General features: G+C 35.9%; 1 protein-coding gene across 4 annotated transcripts in view; it reads left to right on the plus strand.

Annotated features, from left to right (window-relative positions):
* The window catches only part of LOC150092525 (liprin-beta-1-like), a 494,640-nt gene that overhangs the window by 137,194 nt on the left and 337,966 nt on the right, over window positions 1-19,480 (plus strand). For 3 of the 4 annotated variants that reach the window (XM_090414366.1, XM_090414364.1, XM_090414365.1), the window contains one exon: window positions 1,429-1,542. In XM_090414366.1, the coding sequence (XP_090270492.1) occupies window positions 1,429-1,542 (114 nt within the window). Of the gene's footprint in view, window positions 1-1,428; window positions 1,543-4,183; window positions 4,225-19,480 lie in introns of those variants that run through there. The other variant, XM_090414367.1, reaches the window with a different exon arrangement.

The following is a 19,480-nucleotide window of genomic DNA, read 5'->3' on the forward strand; positions in this document are numbered from 1 at the left end:
GAACCAGGAATCCAAGAAAAAAAAGCTTGAATGGTGCTTGCATGGCCTTTTTATTTAATTTTCTCCTCTCAGTATTTCTCGATCTTCGCGATGTGCGCCAATGCGATCATGTGTGTTTACATCAATCTCCTTAGCTCCCTCTATTTAGTCGCATGTGTACCTGATTTCTCTTCCTGGAAGGCGCTTTGGTTTTTCTTTCCAGTACTTCTTTCCCTCCCTTCTTATGCATAATACAGGATGGCAAAGGTGACCCTTGAACCCTGACTCACAGGCTTAGCTATTTTAGTACAAGAGACGGGTTCTTAAGTGGATTTGCCAGCTTACATTGATCTCTACATCTGGCCCTCACTTAATACAGATTATTTTTAACAGCTCTTTATACAATTTTATACTATTCCTAAATTTTAAATTGATTTGCATTTACAAAGAGCTTACACTTATTCTGTTGCCAATGTTCCATATTCTCTGCCTAAGTTGTATTAAAGTTGTGACCTGAATATTTTATAATAAACATTTCTTAGCCCTTTCAGGACACAACAGTACTCCCCTAGTCATTGACTCTCCACACATAATTTTCTCCTTAACTTGTTTGTTTGGTTTGTCTTTATTATTCCTTCGGATCACCTACTTCTTTCTTTTTTTCAGCTCTGCTTAACTCTTGCTGCTTCTGCAGTTTTTCAATTTTGCACTTTGTCCTATGACGAATAACATTTATGTGTGCTATTTCTTTATTAATGTCCATTTTGTTCTCCTCTATTTTCATAGCTGCACATTCGACATTAATGACATCATTTTCGATCTTACCGTTATTACCGGTATTTGTTGCATTTTCGTCACCTAACAGACAGTCACTTTTGAAACAATTAATACATACTCTCTCTCTCCAGGTTCAATTTCTTTCCACATATTCTTTAATTTTCTTGACGAATACATTTCACACACACACACTGCACTGAATAAAATCCCACAGTTTCAAATAGTCAGACAACATGTATCTTGTATAGTGCTATGATGTATACTGTAGAATGACTATGGTTGTCTTTGCACCATAAAATCCTAAACAAACAAACAAACAAACAGACAGACAGACAGACAGACAGACAGACAGACAGACAAACTTCTGGCTGTTTTGTGTCAATGATATTAAAATAAATAAAAAGAAGTTTTTGTTGGTGTTTGTTTAAAGTTAAGTGATGACAGTGTTTTATGATAAAAGAAATCATCCTCATCAATACATTTATAATTGATGAGAATTTGTTTATAACAGATGTATTTATGTAGTTTTCTTTTTTTTAATTTTGAAATGATTTCCTTTTTCCTGTAATTATCAGAAATGAGAGAAAATGAACAACTATTTTTAGTACTTAAAAAAAGTTTACCAAGTCAGTTTAAATAAAGTATGCTTTTGCTCTCAATTATTTGTTGCAGGTTACAGTTCTTACTGAACAGGTTGAAGCCCAGACAGAAAAGATCAGAGAACTTGAAAGCCAGCTAGAGGACAAAAAAATGCTTCTTGCCCATACTGAGGAGATTCTTCAGCAGGTATTTATTAAAAGTAATAAATAAATAAATTTTCTGAAAACAGAATGGTTTATGAATCCAAAACAGCCTTCTCTCATATGTCAGTTTGATTATTTTGAGTTGGTTGCAGATGATCTACTTACTTACATTTGCACGATATTAAAAGTATCCCAATCAGTATCAGTAGTGCACTTTAGTTTAGAAAGACATGGGTTCAAATTCTACCTAAAATGCAAAGAATCTTTATTATAGCTTTTCACTTGAAGATGAATTAGCTGGTCTCAGGTGAAAATTAAAGTTTTTTTTTAAGGTACCTTTATAATGCAATTCAATGGTGGGACATACCCTTCAGTTGGAAAAGACTTGAAGTTGGTTCTTATCATGATATGAGGAATCTTTATATGTCCGTTTTTTCCACTGAATGTGAATTATCTGGTCTCATGGAGATAAACAGAGTTTTTTCTCCCATAAACTTGGGTCATTCTTACTGTAAAACAGGCATGCCAGCCAGAGAACTTATGCATTTAACAGACATAACACTGTGTACCATTAGGTGGTGTAGTGCACACTATGAATTATGCAGCATGGTAGTGGATTGTATCATGTAGTGTTGTGCTGTAGAATAGGTCTCCTGTGATGAGTTCCAGGAAGCCATGTGGTCTCATGTAGTAATAATAATGTTTAATAGCAGGTTCTGTGGCATTATTTGGTAAATTAAGATAGTTGGATTTGAGAATTTGGATTTTTATTTCACCCTTTTTTTTTAATCATCAACTGTCTATTACCAGCCAGAATACATTTGACTTACTTCAGCAAATGCTTAGGGACTACAGAACAATTTGTTATTGTGGTTAGTTTGTTAAAGTGAATTTCTATTAGCCTAATATTGTATCTTTGGAGAAATAGTGGTTGGGACTGTTTAGCAATTTGTTATAGCTGTATTTGCTGCAGTGAGAGTCAACTGTATGAAAGATTGGGATGTTTATTCCTGCCTGACATTTAGTATTTTTGTAATTTTTCAGGTAGTTACCAAGAAAAAGATTAAAATCTGAATCCTTAAAAAAACAAACTTTGTTTTTAAAAACTAAACACAAACTGATGCTTATCCTATCTTAAAATGTTGGACAGTGTATTGTATTCATTGTAAAAGAGTTACAGATTAAACTACTAGCTAGATAATAAAAATTTATTCACAAAAATAAATTATTACACTCAATCTTGCAACCTCTGTGTTGAGGTTATCTGTTTACAACACAGTAACCAGTAAACAGATACATGCATTCTTGTGGCAATGCTTAAGAATAAGTTGCTCTAAACTTGTGGTCTTACATTTTATATTTTTTAAAAGTATATTCCTTCAAAATCTCCATGAAATGAAATCACAGCAACAGGTACTAAGGTGTACCTGTTGCTGTGACAACAGTCTTGAATATTCCTGTGCAATCTGTAAGTATCAAAATAACTTTTATCTCAGTTTAATATCAGCCATTATGTCTACTGCAAGAAGTAAAGATAGCAACAACAGTGACCAATAATAATAGAACACTTCAGGTCTTTCCAATGTAGTCTAACACTGACAACACCATTGTTGATATAAAATGCTGCAGTTACAAACACAAAAATCACTGACACAAAAAATGTCTTGTGTGTGATTTCTTCTGTCACTGGTTGTATGCTTGCTATGCAAAAGATAAATGTCAGCACAAAAACTGCTTAGCATCCTTAACCAGCCTTTCTTCTGTCCACCGTGTCTCGTTTCAGTAAAACAACTCTTGAACTTAGGACAATGCCTCATAGTCTTGAACAGCATCTCAGTCCCATTAATGAGACTTTCTCCTGCAGTTAAATCACAGGAAACCAAGCTTGAACTGCTTAACAATCAGTTGCACCCTCTGCGAATAATATCAACTCTGTGACATCATGTTAACGGTACACAACTTGATTGAATATAAAAATAGAAAAAAGTTCACCATCATCATTCTCAACTTTCACTTATAAACTGAAGAAGCACTTAAGGATGATATTAAGTTAGAGAATGTAATTTAGAACCCACAAAAATCATCTGGTACCACTGCTTTGGACAACAAAAGAAAAGATGAAACAAATTTCCTGTATATTGTAAAAGTAATGTATGACACACCAATGAGCATGTCAGATTTAATAGACGTGGCGAAATATGATCCACTGCTCTGATCTCCAAGCCGTTCTTCACTGAGGTTCAATAACTTTGTCAGTTTCAAAGCAAGCAAAACCCAGTTTTGCCTTATATCCGACAAAAAGAGCTATTTTCTTCCAGTATTACCTGTGTTAACACACATATCTCTAGGCAAGATGAGATTTTTCTTCTTGGAATTACTCTGACATCAAGTCTCTATTGGCATAAACACATTAGAACTGTTGTCTCTTTGGCATCCAAAAAAAAACTATGATTTCTCTTTCAACTCGGGTGTTACTTTACCTCTGATCAGCTGTTAACCTTATGCATATCACAATTTGTCCAGTTATTGAATATTGTGCTTACCTTTGGGATCATGCCCATAGCACCCTAAAAATACTCGACTCAGTACAAAAAAGGACAATTAAGTTGATTAATGATAATGAAATTGGAAGTGATCACTATTTAGTCTTGAGCAGGATAAAATTGAATTTCATATTGAGGACAAAAAAATGCTTCTTGCCCATACTGAGGAGATTCTTCAGCAGGTATTTATTAAAAGTAATAAATAAATAAATTTTCTTAAAACAGAATGGTTTATGAATCCAAAACAGCCTTCTCTCATATGTTTAGCAGCTCTCAGATATGAACTATAGACTAAAATACACAAAGATTATTGAAGAAAAAATGAAAGAGTTTGAGAACAGGAATCAAACCTTGGAGATTCAGTGGCAAATTTGAAGAAAACATTGATTGATTCTGCCAGAGAGGAATGTGGTGAGGTTGTCTGCAAGGATAGAAAAATTAGAACTTGATGGCAGACACAGGAAGTTAAAGAGGCAGTGAAGGAAAAGAAGAAAGCATATCAAAAGTTGATGTCAAATAAATCAGCTTGTGCTCTTAGAGAATACAGAGACAAATGCAAGAATGCTAAACACTGTGTAAAACTAGCTAAACAAAAGTCATGGGAGGACTTTGGCAAGAATATAGAAAATAAATATCAAGAAGGTGGGAAAATATTCTGGAGGTTGTTGAAGAAGCTTAGGAATGGAGGAACGAGGAATTAGAAACGATAAAAGGAATTAGAGACGATAAAGGAATTAGAGACGATAAAGGTGACATGAAAACGGGAGAAAAAGATATCCTTGAAGTATGGATAAGATTGAAGTTTGAAAAACTGCTAAATGAAAGCACAGTGGTAAAAAACACTGACCAGGCATGCAGTCAGGAATACATATCCATACTTGAAGTAGAAAAAGCCATCAGAGGCTTGAAATATGGAAAGGCAGCAGGAGTAGATGATATTCGACCAGAAATGCTGAAGTATGGTGGTATAAGAGTCTTACAGTGGCTGCACTGCATAGTTCAGAAAGCCTGGACAGAGGGACGAATTCCCGATGATTGGAATAGAGCTCTCATAGTACCCATATATAAAAAGGGAAATAAAACTGAATGTGAGAATTACAGAGGTATTTCGCTACTGAGTGTTCCTGGTAAGATTTATGCAAGTATACTTGAGAAACGGTTGAGAAGAATTGTGGAAGAAAAGCTTGGTGAAGAACAAGCTGGATTCAGGCCAAATAGAGGCTGTCAGGATCACATCTTCACTTTACGACAAATAGTCGAGAAAGCGTGGGAATATAACAAAGATCTGTATTTAAGTTTTGTCAATTTGGAAAAGGCATATGACAAGGTACTAAGAGAGAAGCTATTCAATATGCTACAGTTATATGGTGTCAATGGGGCATTATATCAAACAATACTTAGTCTGTATTTGAGTTGTAAGTCAGCAGTTAGAATTGAAGGAAATACAGGAAGATGGTTTAATGTTAAATCTGGTGTGAGACAAGAATGTACATTATCCCCTCTGTTATTCAGTATCTATATGGATCACATTATGAAGGAAAGTGGTATTAAACATATTAGAATTGGAGATGTTAATGTCAGCACTTTGCTTTATGCGGATGATGTTATACTTCTAAATAAATCTGCTACAAGTCTGCAAGATTCTCTGACTAAATTAAATAGCTGTTGTAATAGATTTGGTATGAAGGTCAGCAATAAAAAGACAAAGACAATGAAAATAGGCAGAACCATTGAAAATGTCAACTGTGTTGTGAATGGAGAACCTGTGGAACAAGTAAAATATTTCAGCTACTTAGACACGATTTTTACTGAAGATGGTAAATTAAATATAGAAATAGACAACAGAATCAGCAAAGCTGAAATGGTAGGCAGTCAATTGAATAAATTCATGTGGAATAAGAGAGAAATTAGTCGGAACACTAAATAGCTGTATGCAAGACGGTGTTCAAACCAGTTTTAACTTATGGATCTCAGAGCTGGGTCAGAAGTAAAACACTCGACCAAAGCCTAGAGACTGCAGATATGAGAGTCCTGAGAAAGATTAGAGGCATGAACAGATGACATCAATGGCAATATCATATTAAAAATGAGGATATTAGGAAAGAACTTGACATTGTCAACATCCAGGAATGTGTCAGCAGAGCTAATCTCAGGTGGTATGGTCACTTAAACAGAATGGGCAAAGAAAGATTAGCAAAACAAGTGTTCTCTGCCAGGTTGGCAGGAAAATGACCCAGAGGAAGAGCAAGATATAGGTGGATTGATACAGTACAAAGTGTCTTAGACGATAGAAATATAAGATCTGATAATGTCGGAGTCTTGACAGGTAACAGACTGATTTGGAGGAAAATTGTAGATAGGAAGTTAGTAATGATGTAAATTTTTCATGTAGTACTATCATATCCTTTACACCCCTTGAGGGTACACATCAGGAATTTGATGATGATGATAATGTCTCTTCCAAATTTATCTACTTTTGCAGACATTTGGTTTTAGCATCATGAATCTTCTATAAATATTTCCATTGTAATTTTTCATATGAGCTAACATCAATAATTCCTTTACTCTATACTAAATCCATTGAAGCATGTGCAGATGCCACTCAACACTACATCACAATTCATCTTCAAACCCACAGATTAAATGTCTCGTCCTCCTCCTCTTTCGTTCCTTCCTTCTACTGTTGTATTTTGGAAATGTCTCTCCTCTTATGCATTTCCCAAGAATATACACAAGTTTTCAAATGAAATGTCAACAAGTTTCTTGGGAAATGCTATACTAACATACTGTAGGTGGACTCTGATCTCTTGTGTATGGGATCATCATTAAAAAAAATATCAGTTTTTTTTAATGCTAATGTAAAAATGTAATTTTATTGTAAAAACAGGAAGAACTATCTTACAAAAGGCACATCAGATATCCACCTCCCCTATCAAGTATTGATTAGTAAGGAATCTAACTGTTACACTGTGCCATGTACTGTTATATGACAGAAGGTTTCAGTGAGCATGTGAGGTTATTGTCCTTTTTAGCAGCTTAAACATGATAGCCTCTAGATTTAAAGAATTTAGTCAGCTGCTTTATACTCTCATCTTCTATCACTGCACCATACAATACCAGACTCCAACCAATTGGAGTCTGGTGTTGTATGGAGCAGTGATAATAATAATAATGCAAGAAATGCACAGGATACTCATCTAGGTATGTCATTAGAACAGTAATTATCATTTTCTTCAAATGTGTATTTCTTTATTTGGTGAAAAAATTGTTTGAAATTACTTTTCTCAATATGAACTGTAAGGAATGTCTTTAAGGAATGAACAGAGAAAATTTAAAGAGTCATGTGAAATGCTCAAACACAACCCAAATATCAACAAAAACGATGGCCTAACCATTTCAAGAACGTGGAGGACCCATCTACAACCTGTATAACAACCTAAACTAGCCATAGAAAAATCCCACTACAAGAAGACCTGGTGAAGTGTTTGTAACATTCAACAGCAACTGAAAGAAATCATATTATAACAATCAGATCAGTATAATTTCAGAAATATATTAATACATGAGGACTTAAGCAGTTTATTGTAGTTGTATTTATTTTTTATTTAATAATTTTTTTTCTATTATTATTTTTTTAAAAATTTATGTATTTATTTATTTTTTATTATTTTTTTATTTTTTTATTTTATTTATGTATATATTTTTTATTTTATTTTATTTTATTTTTTAATTTTTTATTTTATTTTATTTTTTTAATCACTAGAGGTCAGGCTAAGGAAAAGGATTAATTAACTATGTAGATTTAGTTTACCGGTATGCAGGGCTAGAGCATGTAGCTTGGTTTCTTATACACTTGTATCCTTCCGATGATGACCTCGATACAGGGGTCGAAACGTCAAGTTTTATTTTATTAGTAATTAATAAAATAATCTGTTCATCACATGTGTTTTTGTGTCCCTAAATCTACAAATATGAAAGTAAGGAATATCTGTTGACAGTTCAACAGACTGGTAGTGCTAAAGCTTCCTTAGATGGATAAAAGAAGAACCTAGTTGTCACCTGAGTTCTTTCTTATCTTTTGTCAAAACTAGAACTCTAGTTTTTAACATCAGTTATGAGCCTGTTCGGGACCATGACTGAAAACCTAGTTCTTCAACTTATTTAGTGCTCTATATTATTCAACTTATTTACTAACTTTTTTAAAAAAATAAAAATACAAATACAAACATCAATGCTGAAGGTGGGATTTGAGCCCATGACCCGTTGGTTGGAGAGCAGGTATGCTATCCACTCGGCCAACCAGGCAAGCAATTTTTAGATTACTTCTTCCATTACTACCATTAGATTACTTCAACCATGGAAGTAGGCCAAGATATAGATCATTACACAATATTGTTGTATTTATTAATATTGGATATATATTATTATTATATTATTACGTGACACCTCCAGAGAGTCCAAAGACTCATTGAGGGAGGGCACCTATTCTACAACTCTCCATTTTCACCACTCACTCCACCAACAACCCGCAACTATCTTAATCATCTACACCAACGCCATCTACCACCAACCACCACTAGTATTTTCACAGACAATTGCAAACATCCATGCCCACAGCAGGATTCGACCTGCAGCCTTTTTGCTAGTGAGCAGATACGCTAACCACTCCACCAACTACGCTGGATATATTGTCAGAGCTAGTTCCTTTTTGCCTTGATTTCCAATCTGTTGACTTATTAAGTTTGGCTTAAGGTGCATCTATGGAGATGCATCTGATCACAGTTTTTTTCTTTTTTTAAAAATCTTTTGACAGTCACGGCTTGAATAAATGAAGAGAAATACATTCCAAACACTCCTTTTCTGCTTACTAGTATTATTTTGGAGGCATGTAACTGCTAAGGAAACACAATGTGTCAAATTTTGCAGAAACGTTTGAGTATGTAGCGTTTAGTGAGCTAAAGAAAGTTTCAAATATCAAATAAGGAAGATGGCAATATCAGAAGGGTGGCAGATTGTTTTGGAGGCTATTGAAAAAGCATAGAAATGGAGGTAACAGAATCAAAGATGTTAAAGGTGACATAAAAACCTAAGGTTATCCTAGATGTTTGGAGTAATTACTTGGAAAGAATGCTAAAAGAAACAAGCAGTGGCAGAACATTAGTAGAAAATTTTGATGGATGCAAACAGGAGTACAAATCAATACTTCAGGTAGAAAAAGCTATCAAAAACTTAAAATGCATAAATGCTGCTTAAGTAGATGCTATTCGACCAGAAATGCTCAAATATGTAGGTATAAAATTTTTCAGTGGACAAACTGCATAATTCAGACAGCCAGTCAGAAGATCAAATTCCAGATGATTGAAGTAAAGCTCTGATCGTTCCTATCTATAAAAAAGGGAATAAAGCTGAATCGAAGAATTGCAGAGGAATATCTCTATTAAGTGTTCTGGGTAAGATTTATAAGCATTCTTGAAAAGAGGCAGAGAAAAATCATCAAAGAGAAACATGGTGAAAAGCAACCTGGGTTCAGGCCAAAGAGAGGGTTGTCAAGATCAGATTTTCACTTTATGACAAATAGTTGAGAAATCATGGCAAGTATGACAAGGAATCTATACTTAAGTATTGTAGATCTGGAAAAGGCATATGATAGAGTGTCCAGAGAAAAACATTTTAAAATACTACAATTATATGAGGTAAATGGAACATTACATAAAGCAAATACATAGTCTATATTTAAGTCGAAAGTCATCATCATCAAATTCCTGATATATATATATCCTTAAGGGGTGTGCAGGATGTGATAGCACAACACATGAAAAATTACATCATTACTAACTCCTATTTACAATTTTCCTCCAAATCAGTCTGTTACCTATCAAGACTCCAATATTATCAGATCTTATATTTCTATCTTCTAAGGCACTTTTTACTATCAATCCACCTATACCTTGGTCTTCCTCTGGGTCTTTTTCCTGCCAACCTGGCAGAGAACACTTGTTTTGCTAATCTTTCCTCTCCGATTCTATTTAAGTGATCAAATCACCTGAGATTAGCTCTGCTAATGCATTCCTGGATGCTGGCAATCTCAAGTTCTTTCTTAATATCCTCATTTTTAATATGTTATTTCCATTGATGCCATCTGTTCATGCCCCTAATCTTTCTCAGGACTCTCATATCTGCGGTTTCTAGTCTTTGGTCAAGTGTTTTACTTCTAACCCAGATCTCAGATCCATAAGTTAAAATTGGTTTGAACACTGTCTTGTGTACAGCTAATTTGGTGTTTTCACTAATTTCTCTCTTATTCCTTATGAATTTATTCAATTGACTTCCTACCATATCAGCTTTGTTGATTCTGTTGTCTATTTCTGTATTTAAATTTACCATCTTCACTAAAAATCGTGCCTAAGTAGCTGAAATGTTTTACTTGTTTTACAGGTTCTCCATTCACAACACGGTTGATATTTTCAATGATTCTGCCTATTTTCATTGTCTTTGTCTTTTTATTGTTGACCTGCATACCATATTTATTACAACAGCTATTCAATTTAGTCAGAGAATCTTGCAGACTTGTAGTGGATTTATTTAGAAGTATGACATCATCTGCATAAAGCAAAGAGCTGACATTAACATCTCCAATTTTGATATCATGTTTAATACCACTTTCCTTCATAATGTGATCCATATAGATAATGAATAACAGAGGGGATAATGTACATCCTTCTCTCACACCAGATTTAACATTAAACCATCGTCCTGTACTTCCTTCAATTCTAACTGCTGACTTACAACTCAAATAAAGACTAAATATTGCTTGATATAATGCCCCATTGACCCCATATAACTGTAGCGTATTGAATAGCTTCTCTCTTGGCACCTTGTCATATGCCTTTTCCAAATCGACAAAACTTAAATACAGATCTTTGTTATATTCCAATGCTTTCTCGACTATTTGTCGTAAAGTGAAGATCTGATCCTGACAGCCTCTATTTGGCCTGAATCCAGCTTGTTCTTCACCCAGCTTTTCTTCCACAATTCTTTCTATGTAAAAAGGGAAATAATCTTCTTCTTCTTCTGCAGCTTCTCCCACTTAAGTGGGGTCACTGTTTATTATGAGTCTCCTCCACACCTTCCTGTCTTGGCCTGTCACCACATCCAAGTTCTTCATCTTCAAGTCCTCTTCTACCAGCTCCCTCCATCTCTTCTTTGGCCGCACACGCTTCCGCCTTCCTTGCACATCCATCTGCATGACCCTTCTTCCCACATATTCGTCCTCTCTCCTCATCAAATGACCAAACCATCTCAACCTTGCCTCCTGTATTTTCGCTCCTAAGTTCGTAACTTGCACTGTTCCCCTGACATAGTCATTTCTCAGATGATCCTTTCTGGTCACACCGCACATCCACCTAAGCATTCTCATCTCTGCTACTTCCATCCTGCTAATGTTATTTTTCCTCAGGGCCACAGTTTCTATAGCATATGTCATAGCTGGCCTCACTACTGTCCTATAAATTTTGCCTTTCAGATTGATTGGCACCCTCTTATCACATAACACTCCAGCCATCTCCCTCCAGTTCCTCCAACCTGCTTGTATCCTGCATCCCACTTCCTTCTCACCTCCTCCATCTTCTTCCACTGTCGAACCTAAGTATCTAAAGTCTCTCACCTTCCTGATGACATTTCCTTCCAGCTCCAGGTCTGTCTCCGGGCCACCGCCCACTGCGCAACACATATACTCTTTCTTACTTCTGCTCAGTCTCATACCTCTCTCTTCCAGTACTTTTCTCCATCTTTCCAGTTTAGTTTCCGCTTCTTCTCTTGAATCTACACACAGCAAGATGTCATCTGCATACAGCATTGTCCAAGGTGCATCTTCTCTCACCTCCTCTGTTACCACCTCCATCACAATATTAAACAGAAACGGACTTAATGCTGACCCTTGATGCAAGCCAACTGTTACTTGAAAACTTTCTGTCTGTCCCAAATTTCTTCCACAATTCTTTCTATATAAAAAGGGAAATAATAAAAGTTTTATTTCCCTTTTTATATATGGGTACTATGAGAGCTCTACTCCAATCATCGGGAATTCGTCCCTCTGTCCAGACTTTCTGAACTATGCAGTGCAGCCACTGTAAGACTTTTATACCACCATACTTCAGCATTTCTGGTCGAATATCATCTACTCGGGTGCTTAAGGGTCAAAGCTGTATAACTGAGAGGAGACCTCCACATTGCCTTTAAAGGAATGTGGAGAACTGACCAGGGCGAAGTGGTGAAGTTGTGTGCAAGGATAGAAAAATCAGAACTCCCTGGTGGACACAGGAAGTTAAAGAGGCGGTGAAGGAAAAGAAGAAAGCATATCAAAAGTTCCTGGCAAATAAGTCAGCTTTTACTCTTACAGAATACAGAGACAAATGAAAGAAAGCTAAACAGTGTGTAAAACTAGTTAAACAAAAGTCATTTGAAGACTTTGGCAAGAATATAGAAAATAAATATCAAGAAGGTGGCAAAATATTCTGGAGGTTGTTGAAGAAGCTTAGGAATGGAGGAAAGAGTGCTGTAAAAGGAGTTAGAGATGATAAAGGTGACATGAAAACAGGAGAAAAAGATATCCTTCGAGTATGGAGTAATTACTTTGAAAAACTGCTAAATGAAACAAGCAGTGATGACAGCATAGTGATAAAAAACACTGACCAGGCATGCAGTCAGGAATACATATCCATACTTGAAGTAGAAAAAGCCATCAAAGGCTTGAAATTGTTGCTGGAAAGGCAGCAGGAGTAGATGATATTCGACCAGAAATGCTGAAGTATGGTGGTATAAAAGTCTTACAGTGCTGAAGTCCAGGTTTTCTCAACTATGCTGCACTGCATAGTTCAGAAAACCTGGACAGAGGGACGAATTCCCGATGATTGGAGTAGAGCTCTCATAGTACCCATATATAAAAAGGGAAATAAAACTGAATGTGAGAATTACAGAGGTATTTCCCTACTGAGTGTTCCTGGCAAGATCTATGCATGTATACTTGAGAAACGGTTGAGAAGAATTGTGGAAGAAAAGCTTGGTGTAGAACAAGCTGGATTCAGGCCAAATAGAGGCTGTCAGGATCAGATCTTCACTTTACGACAAATAGTCGAGAAATCATTGGAATATAACAAAGATCTATATGCGGATGTTCACAGTTCTTCCTGTTGGACTGTAGTAGGCTTGATTGCATGAGCAGGGTACTTGGTAGACTCCTGGATGTGATAAAGGAGGAATGCTGTCCTTGGGTGAGCGGATGAGGGTGACTAATTTGCTACATGGTCTGAATGTAGTGCGTAGTTTATGTTTATTGAGAATTCTTGAGATCTTTTCGGATGTGCCTTTAATGTAAGGGATGGTGACTGTTTTGTTGTAGTTCTCTGTGGTGGATGGTGGGAGGGGTTTCTTAGGAGTGTTTAGTATTTTGTTTATTTTATGTGGATTGTAGCCGTTGGCCAAGAAGGTGTGGCGTGAGTCAGTTCAACAGTAAGAGCCTTGTCATTGGAACAGATTGATCTCGCTCTATGGGTTAGCGTTTTTAATATGCCATATTGTTGAGAAGGATGATGGTGTGATTGTTTGTGTAAGTATCTGCCTGTATGTGTGGGTTTTCTAAAAACTGAAAATGATAAGGAACCATTCAACATACAAAATTATAGATCGCAATCCCACCAACACACAAAAGAATAAGGCATGAAAATTATTGAAAAAAGTCACTTCCTGGCCCAAAGACACAGTTAACAAACTCAAACCCTTCCATGTTAAAACACTGAGGATCTATGGAGCACCAAAAATTCACAAACCAGGCACACACCCCTACGCCCAATTGTGGACAGTATAAATAGTCCCACATACAAACTGGCTAGACATTTAGCGAAGCTACTAGCCACTCTCACTAACAATTCTCTCTCCTTTGTCAAAAATTCAGCACACCTAAAAAGCATCTTACAACACCTTTCCCTAAAAAGCTCAGACTTAAAAGTAAGCTTTGACATCACTTCACTATTCACAAATGTACCACTAATAGAAACCCTCAATCTACTGAAGTCACACTTCCCCCCTGATATATTTGAACTATTCAAATTCACAATACATGCAGGATATTTCACATGGAAAGGGAAAATATACATACAAATTGATGGGACAGCCATGGGCTCCCCCCCCCCAGCCAACTTTTACATAGAACACCTGGAAAAACAAGCAATCAATACAGCCACTCTCAAACCAACACTTTGGCTACGCTATGTTGATGATGTGCTTGCTATTTGGCCACATGGCCCTTAGACATTGAAAACATTCTTAGCACATTTAAATAGCCAACATCCAAAAATCCACTTTACTATGGAACTGGAAGCCAACAACTGTCTGCCCTTCCTGGATACATGGCAGAAATTTAAAGAGGGCACAAACAATTCCTGAATTTGAGAAGAAGATGAGTAAATCCTGGATGAATGACAAGATACTGAAAGTGATGGAGGAAAGAAAGAAACACAAAAATCGTCCTGACTACAAGAACTTAAGAACTTAAACAAGGAGATCAGGAAAGAATGTAGGTTTGCAAAAGAACTATGGCTCAACAACAAATGCAAGGAAATTGAACTTCTGGACAAAAAGCACAAAACCAGAGAACTTCATGAAAAAGTTAGGGAGCTAACTAGCAAATTTTGCAAAAGGGTAGGCTCTCATTGCATTGAAGATACCAGTGGAAACATCCTAATAGAGAAAGACAAAATAAGGGATAGATGGGTAGAGTATTCAGATGAACTCTACAATCATGATAGAATAGATAAGCCAATGCCAGAAGATTTGGAGGAGCCTACTATTCTTACCTGGGAAGTAACAAATGCCATTAGGAAACTTAAACCAGGAAAAGCTCCAGGAATGGATGGAATTCTGGCAGAATATCTAAAGGCTATAAGATCACTGACTGACATATGTAACAAAATATACAAAACTGGACACCTGCCAAAAGATTTTAAGCACTCAACGTTCCTACCAATAGCTAAAAAAATCGAAGACAATCAAATGTGAAGAGTACAGAACAATCAGTCAGATAGCAAAAGTTATGTTACATATCATCCTAGAAAGAAATAAACATAAAATCAAAATGGAAATTAATGAAACACAATCTGGTTTTCAGGAAAATAAAGGAACTAGAGAAGGACTCTTCGACATTAGAACTATTATAGAAAGATATCTGGAGAAGCAGAAAGAAGTCTACTTATGTTTTATTGACTACACAAAGGCCTTTGACAATATACAACATGAACAACTAATCAAATGCATCAGAAATTTTGGAGTAGATGGTAAAGATACCAGATTACTGATAAATCTATATTGGGAGCAAACTCTCTTCATAAAAATATCAGGAGAAATCTCTTAGGAATTCCCATTAAAGAAGGGTGTCACACAAGACTGTGTTCTTTCTCCTATATTGTTTAACCTCTATACTGAGAATATCTTCCAGCAATTAGAAGAATTTAAAGGAGTCAGCCTAGGAGGCAGGAATATAAACAACTTAAGATATGCAGATGATACAGTACCGCTAGCTGAAAATAAAGATCTTCAAAATCTATTAGAAGAGATGCTGAAGCTAAGTGGAAAACATGGACTTAATTTCAACTTCAAAAAAAAAAAAAACCATGCTGGTAACAAAAGAAAAAGGGAAGATACCCAATATAAATATTAAGATCAGAGGAAATACTTTAGATCAAGTAGAGAGTTATATATATTTGGGTCAACTAATTACAGAGAATGGAAAGTGTGATAAGGAAATATTAAGAAGAATAGAAATTGCTAGATAAACCTTCATTAGCATGAAAAACATTCTGACCTAAAGGGAAATTCACACATAAACAAGGATTAGGCCGTTCAAATGCTGCATATGGTCAACACTACTGTATGGAGCAGAAACCTTTACAATATCAAAATATTGTGAAATAAACTAAAAGCCTTTGAGATGTGGATCCTCAGAAGAATTCTTAGAGTTCCATGGACTGCCAGAAAAACTAATTTAGAAATATTACAGATGATTGAAGAAGATAAGAATCTGTTGAAAACCATTAAGAAAAGGGAAACCACCTACCTTGGTCACATACTAAGGCATGAATCCCTACAAAAAACACTTCTAGAAGGAATGATACAAGGAAAAAGAAGAGGAAGACAAAGAGCAGATCGGATGGGAAATATTAAGGACTGGACCTTTTTGTCCTATGAAGAATGCAAAAGAGAAGCACAAAACCATACATGGTGGAAGTCCATGGTAGTCAACCTCCTGGAAGGAGATGACATCTGACAAGTGACATCATTTTGATGCTGTACCTCATTGGGTTTTGGGAATGAAGCTTTTCTGCTAGAAGAAGTGGTTACAAACATCCATGTCCCTAATGGGATTTGAACCTACAGCTTCTTGGCTGGAGAGTAGATATGCTAACCACTCGGTTACAAATGATATATTATGCTGTTCCATTTTTGTACAGAAGTTGCTTTGACACATAGGCAAAAATTCTACCATTAAAGATGAAGTTAATTTATGAGAAATGTGTTTCTTTTGTTTTATCCCTGCTTATGCTATTATGAGCTGAGATTAACATCTTTAATTTTGATATCTGGCTTAATGCCACTTTTCTTTATATTGTGATCCATATAAATGGTGATGAATAATATTGGAGATAGCATGCATCCTTTACTCACCTGTATTACATGATACAATCTTCCTGCACTTCCTTCAATTCTAACTGCTGGCTTTTAACTCAGATGTAGACCTGTGTATTGAAATGTTTTAAAGGAATATGTGTACTAGACATATTTCAAAACATGCAGGTCACACATAAAGAAAAATGTTTCTTTATGTGAAATAGACTATTATTGCTCAACATGATAATATAATAGCATTTTGAACAGCATTTCTCTTGACACCTTGTCATATGCCTTTTATAGATCTACAAAACCTAAATAAAGATCCTATGTATTCCTATATATCATGGGAATACTTATATTCCCATGGTTTCTCAACTATTTGTTTTAAAGTTGAATATTTTATCCTTATTAATTTCTATTTGGCCTGAAATCCAGCTTGTCCTTATCCATGTTTCTCTTCCAAAATTTTTCTTAGCCTTCTCAATAATATTTGCATAAATCTTAACTGAAACAGTTAATAGGGAAATTATTATTTCTTTGGCATTTCCATGGAGTCAAAGCCCCCACTCTAACCACTATTCACACAATATCTATCATGCCTCTCTTTGAATTCATTCATGGATGAAGCATTTACAGCTACTTCTACCAACCCATTTACCACCCTTCGAGTAAGAATAGTCCTAATCATAAATAACCACACACGTATATGATCCCCACTTTTTCTTCCCCTTTCTGCCATGCAAGAAAAAAGTCTTTGTTGTGCATCTATAAAACTCTATTAATAACTTATATGCTTCTATCATGTCCCCCTATTATCTACCTATCAGCTAGTTTTTTTAACTTCCCAAACTTCAGTCTGTTCTTATAGTGAGCATTACATAGACCCCCATAATTTTAATCTTGGTCACTCACATCTGGATCCTTTCCACCACTTCTTCACCTCTACGGATTCCAGACAACCAGGTCTTTATGCAGTAATCCAGTTGTTGCCTTATAAAGAGAATAATAACCTCCATATCCCCCACTTGTCAATGTGTTCTTCAGCAGCTATGTTATATAATGTGCTGTTTTGGCCATGTTTGCAGTATCATGTAAACTTCAACTATCTCTCCACAATAATCTTCAAATCCCTGGCTTTATCAATTTATTGCAGTCCAGTTCCATTAGTATAGCACCCAGCATTGATTTCTTCATTCTAAAGTGCTTGACCTCATGCTTGTCCATGTTTAACTAGCAGCCATATAACTTTGCTCATACAGCCAATCTATTTAAGTTATCCTGCAGGATTCTGCATCATCTCCATTGACTATCCTACTATCCAGCTTTACATTATCATCAAACAACTGAATATTTTTCCTTAAATAATTTTCTATATCAAAGATGTCCTGTGTTCGATTCCTGTCACTCATGAGGAGCTTAAGGATCTTTCTCAGACATGGCCAAGTTAGCTGGTCTTGGGCATAGACTGCAGGGTATTCCTCCCCAGTTTATCTGGGTTTTGGCCCAGATACATCCTACACATTCTTTTGAATGTGTAGGATATATTTTGCATGAAGAATTGCAAATGAAAAAGCTTTGCGCAAGATGGGTGCCACATTGCTCACAGCAGATCAAAAACGCACTCGCATGAAAATCTCTGAACAGTGCTTGGAGCATTTTAACAAGAATCAAACTAATTTTGTGCGCCAATTTATTGCTATGGATGAGGCTTGGATTTACCATTACACACCAGAATCCAAACAGCAGTCAAAACAGTGGACAGAAGCCGGTTGATTAAAGAAGACAAAGTCGCATCAGCAGTAAACTCATAGCATCAGTGTTTGGGATGTTAAAGGCATTTTGTTTATTAATTATCTTGAAAAGGGTAAAACAATAACCAGGGAATATTATTCCGATCTTCTAACCAGGCTAGATGAAAAAATTTGTGAGAAAAGATCCGGTTTGCAGAAGAAAAAAAATCACCGTTCATCAGGTCAATGCACCTGCCCACAAAGGTGTTTTGGCAATGGGAAAATTAAGGAATCTGCACTATGAATTGTTGGAACACCCACCCTATTCCCCAGATTTGGCTCCCTCTGACTTCTATCTCTTCCCAAAACTAAAACTCTTCCTTGCTGGTCAACGTTTTTCTTTGAATCAAGAGGTGATTGCACTTAGAGGGATATTTTGCAGATCTTACTGAGAACCACTACAGGGACAGGATAATGGTGCTAGAGCATCGCTGGAATAAGTGTATTAGTCTTAAGAGAGATTTTGTTGAAAAATAAAAATAATTTTGAAATTATAAATTCATTTTTTCATTGTTAGGCCAAGAACTTTTCGGATCACCCTCATATTTAAGTGGCTATACCATCTTATATTTTCTCTACTGGCACCTTCATTATTATTATTATTATCCAGGCCTCCATGGAGTCAAAAGACTCATCGTGGGAGGTCTTTCCTAAGAAACACAAAGTCTTTCAAGACTCATCGAGGGGACATGTTCCTTTCTAATATTTTCATTTTTAATATGATTCTGCCATTGATGCCATCGGTTCACTCCAAATTTGCCAAAATACAGTTTGGTATTTTGGCAAATTTGTCTTTTATTTCATATAAATTTATTCAGCTGGCTACCCACCATACCAGCTTTGGTTATTCTTTTGTCTATTTCCAGATTTAACTTACCGTGTTCACTAAAAACTGTGCCTAAATACACTGTCGGTGACAGATTATTTTGCGCCCTAGGCAAATTTTACAAGTACACCCCTTATTTCATAAACTAAAATGTTTCTAATT

This window comes from Typopeltis vanoorti, chromosome 25 (assembly GCF_054136105.1).
Source record: "Typopeltis vanoorti isolate ZY-2024b chromosome 25, IOZ_Tvanoo_1.0, whole genome shotgun sequence".
Classification (NCBI taxonomy): Eukaryota; Metazoa; Arthropoda; class Arachnida; order Uropygi; family Thelyphonidae; genus Typopeltis; species Typopeltis vanoorti.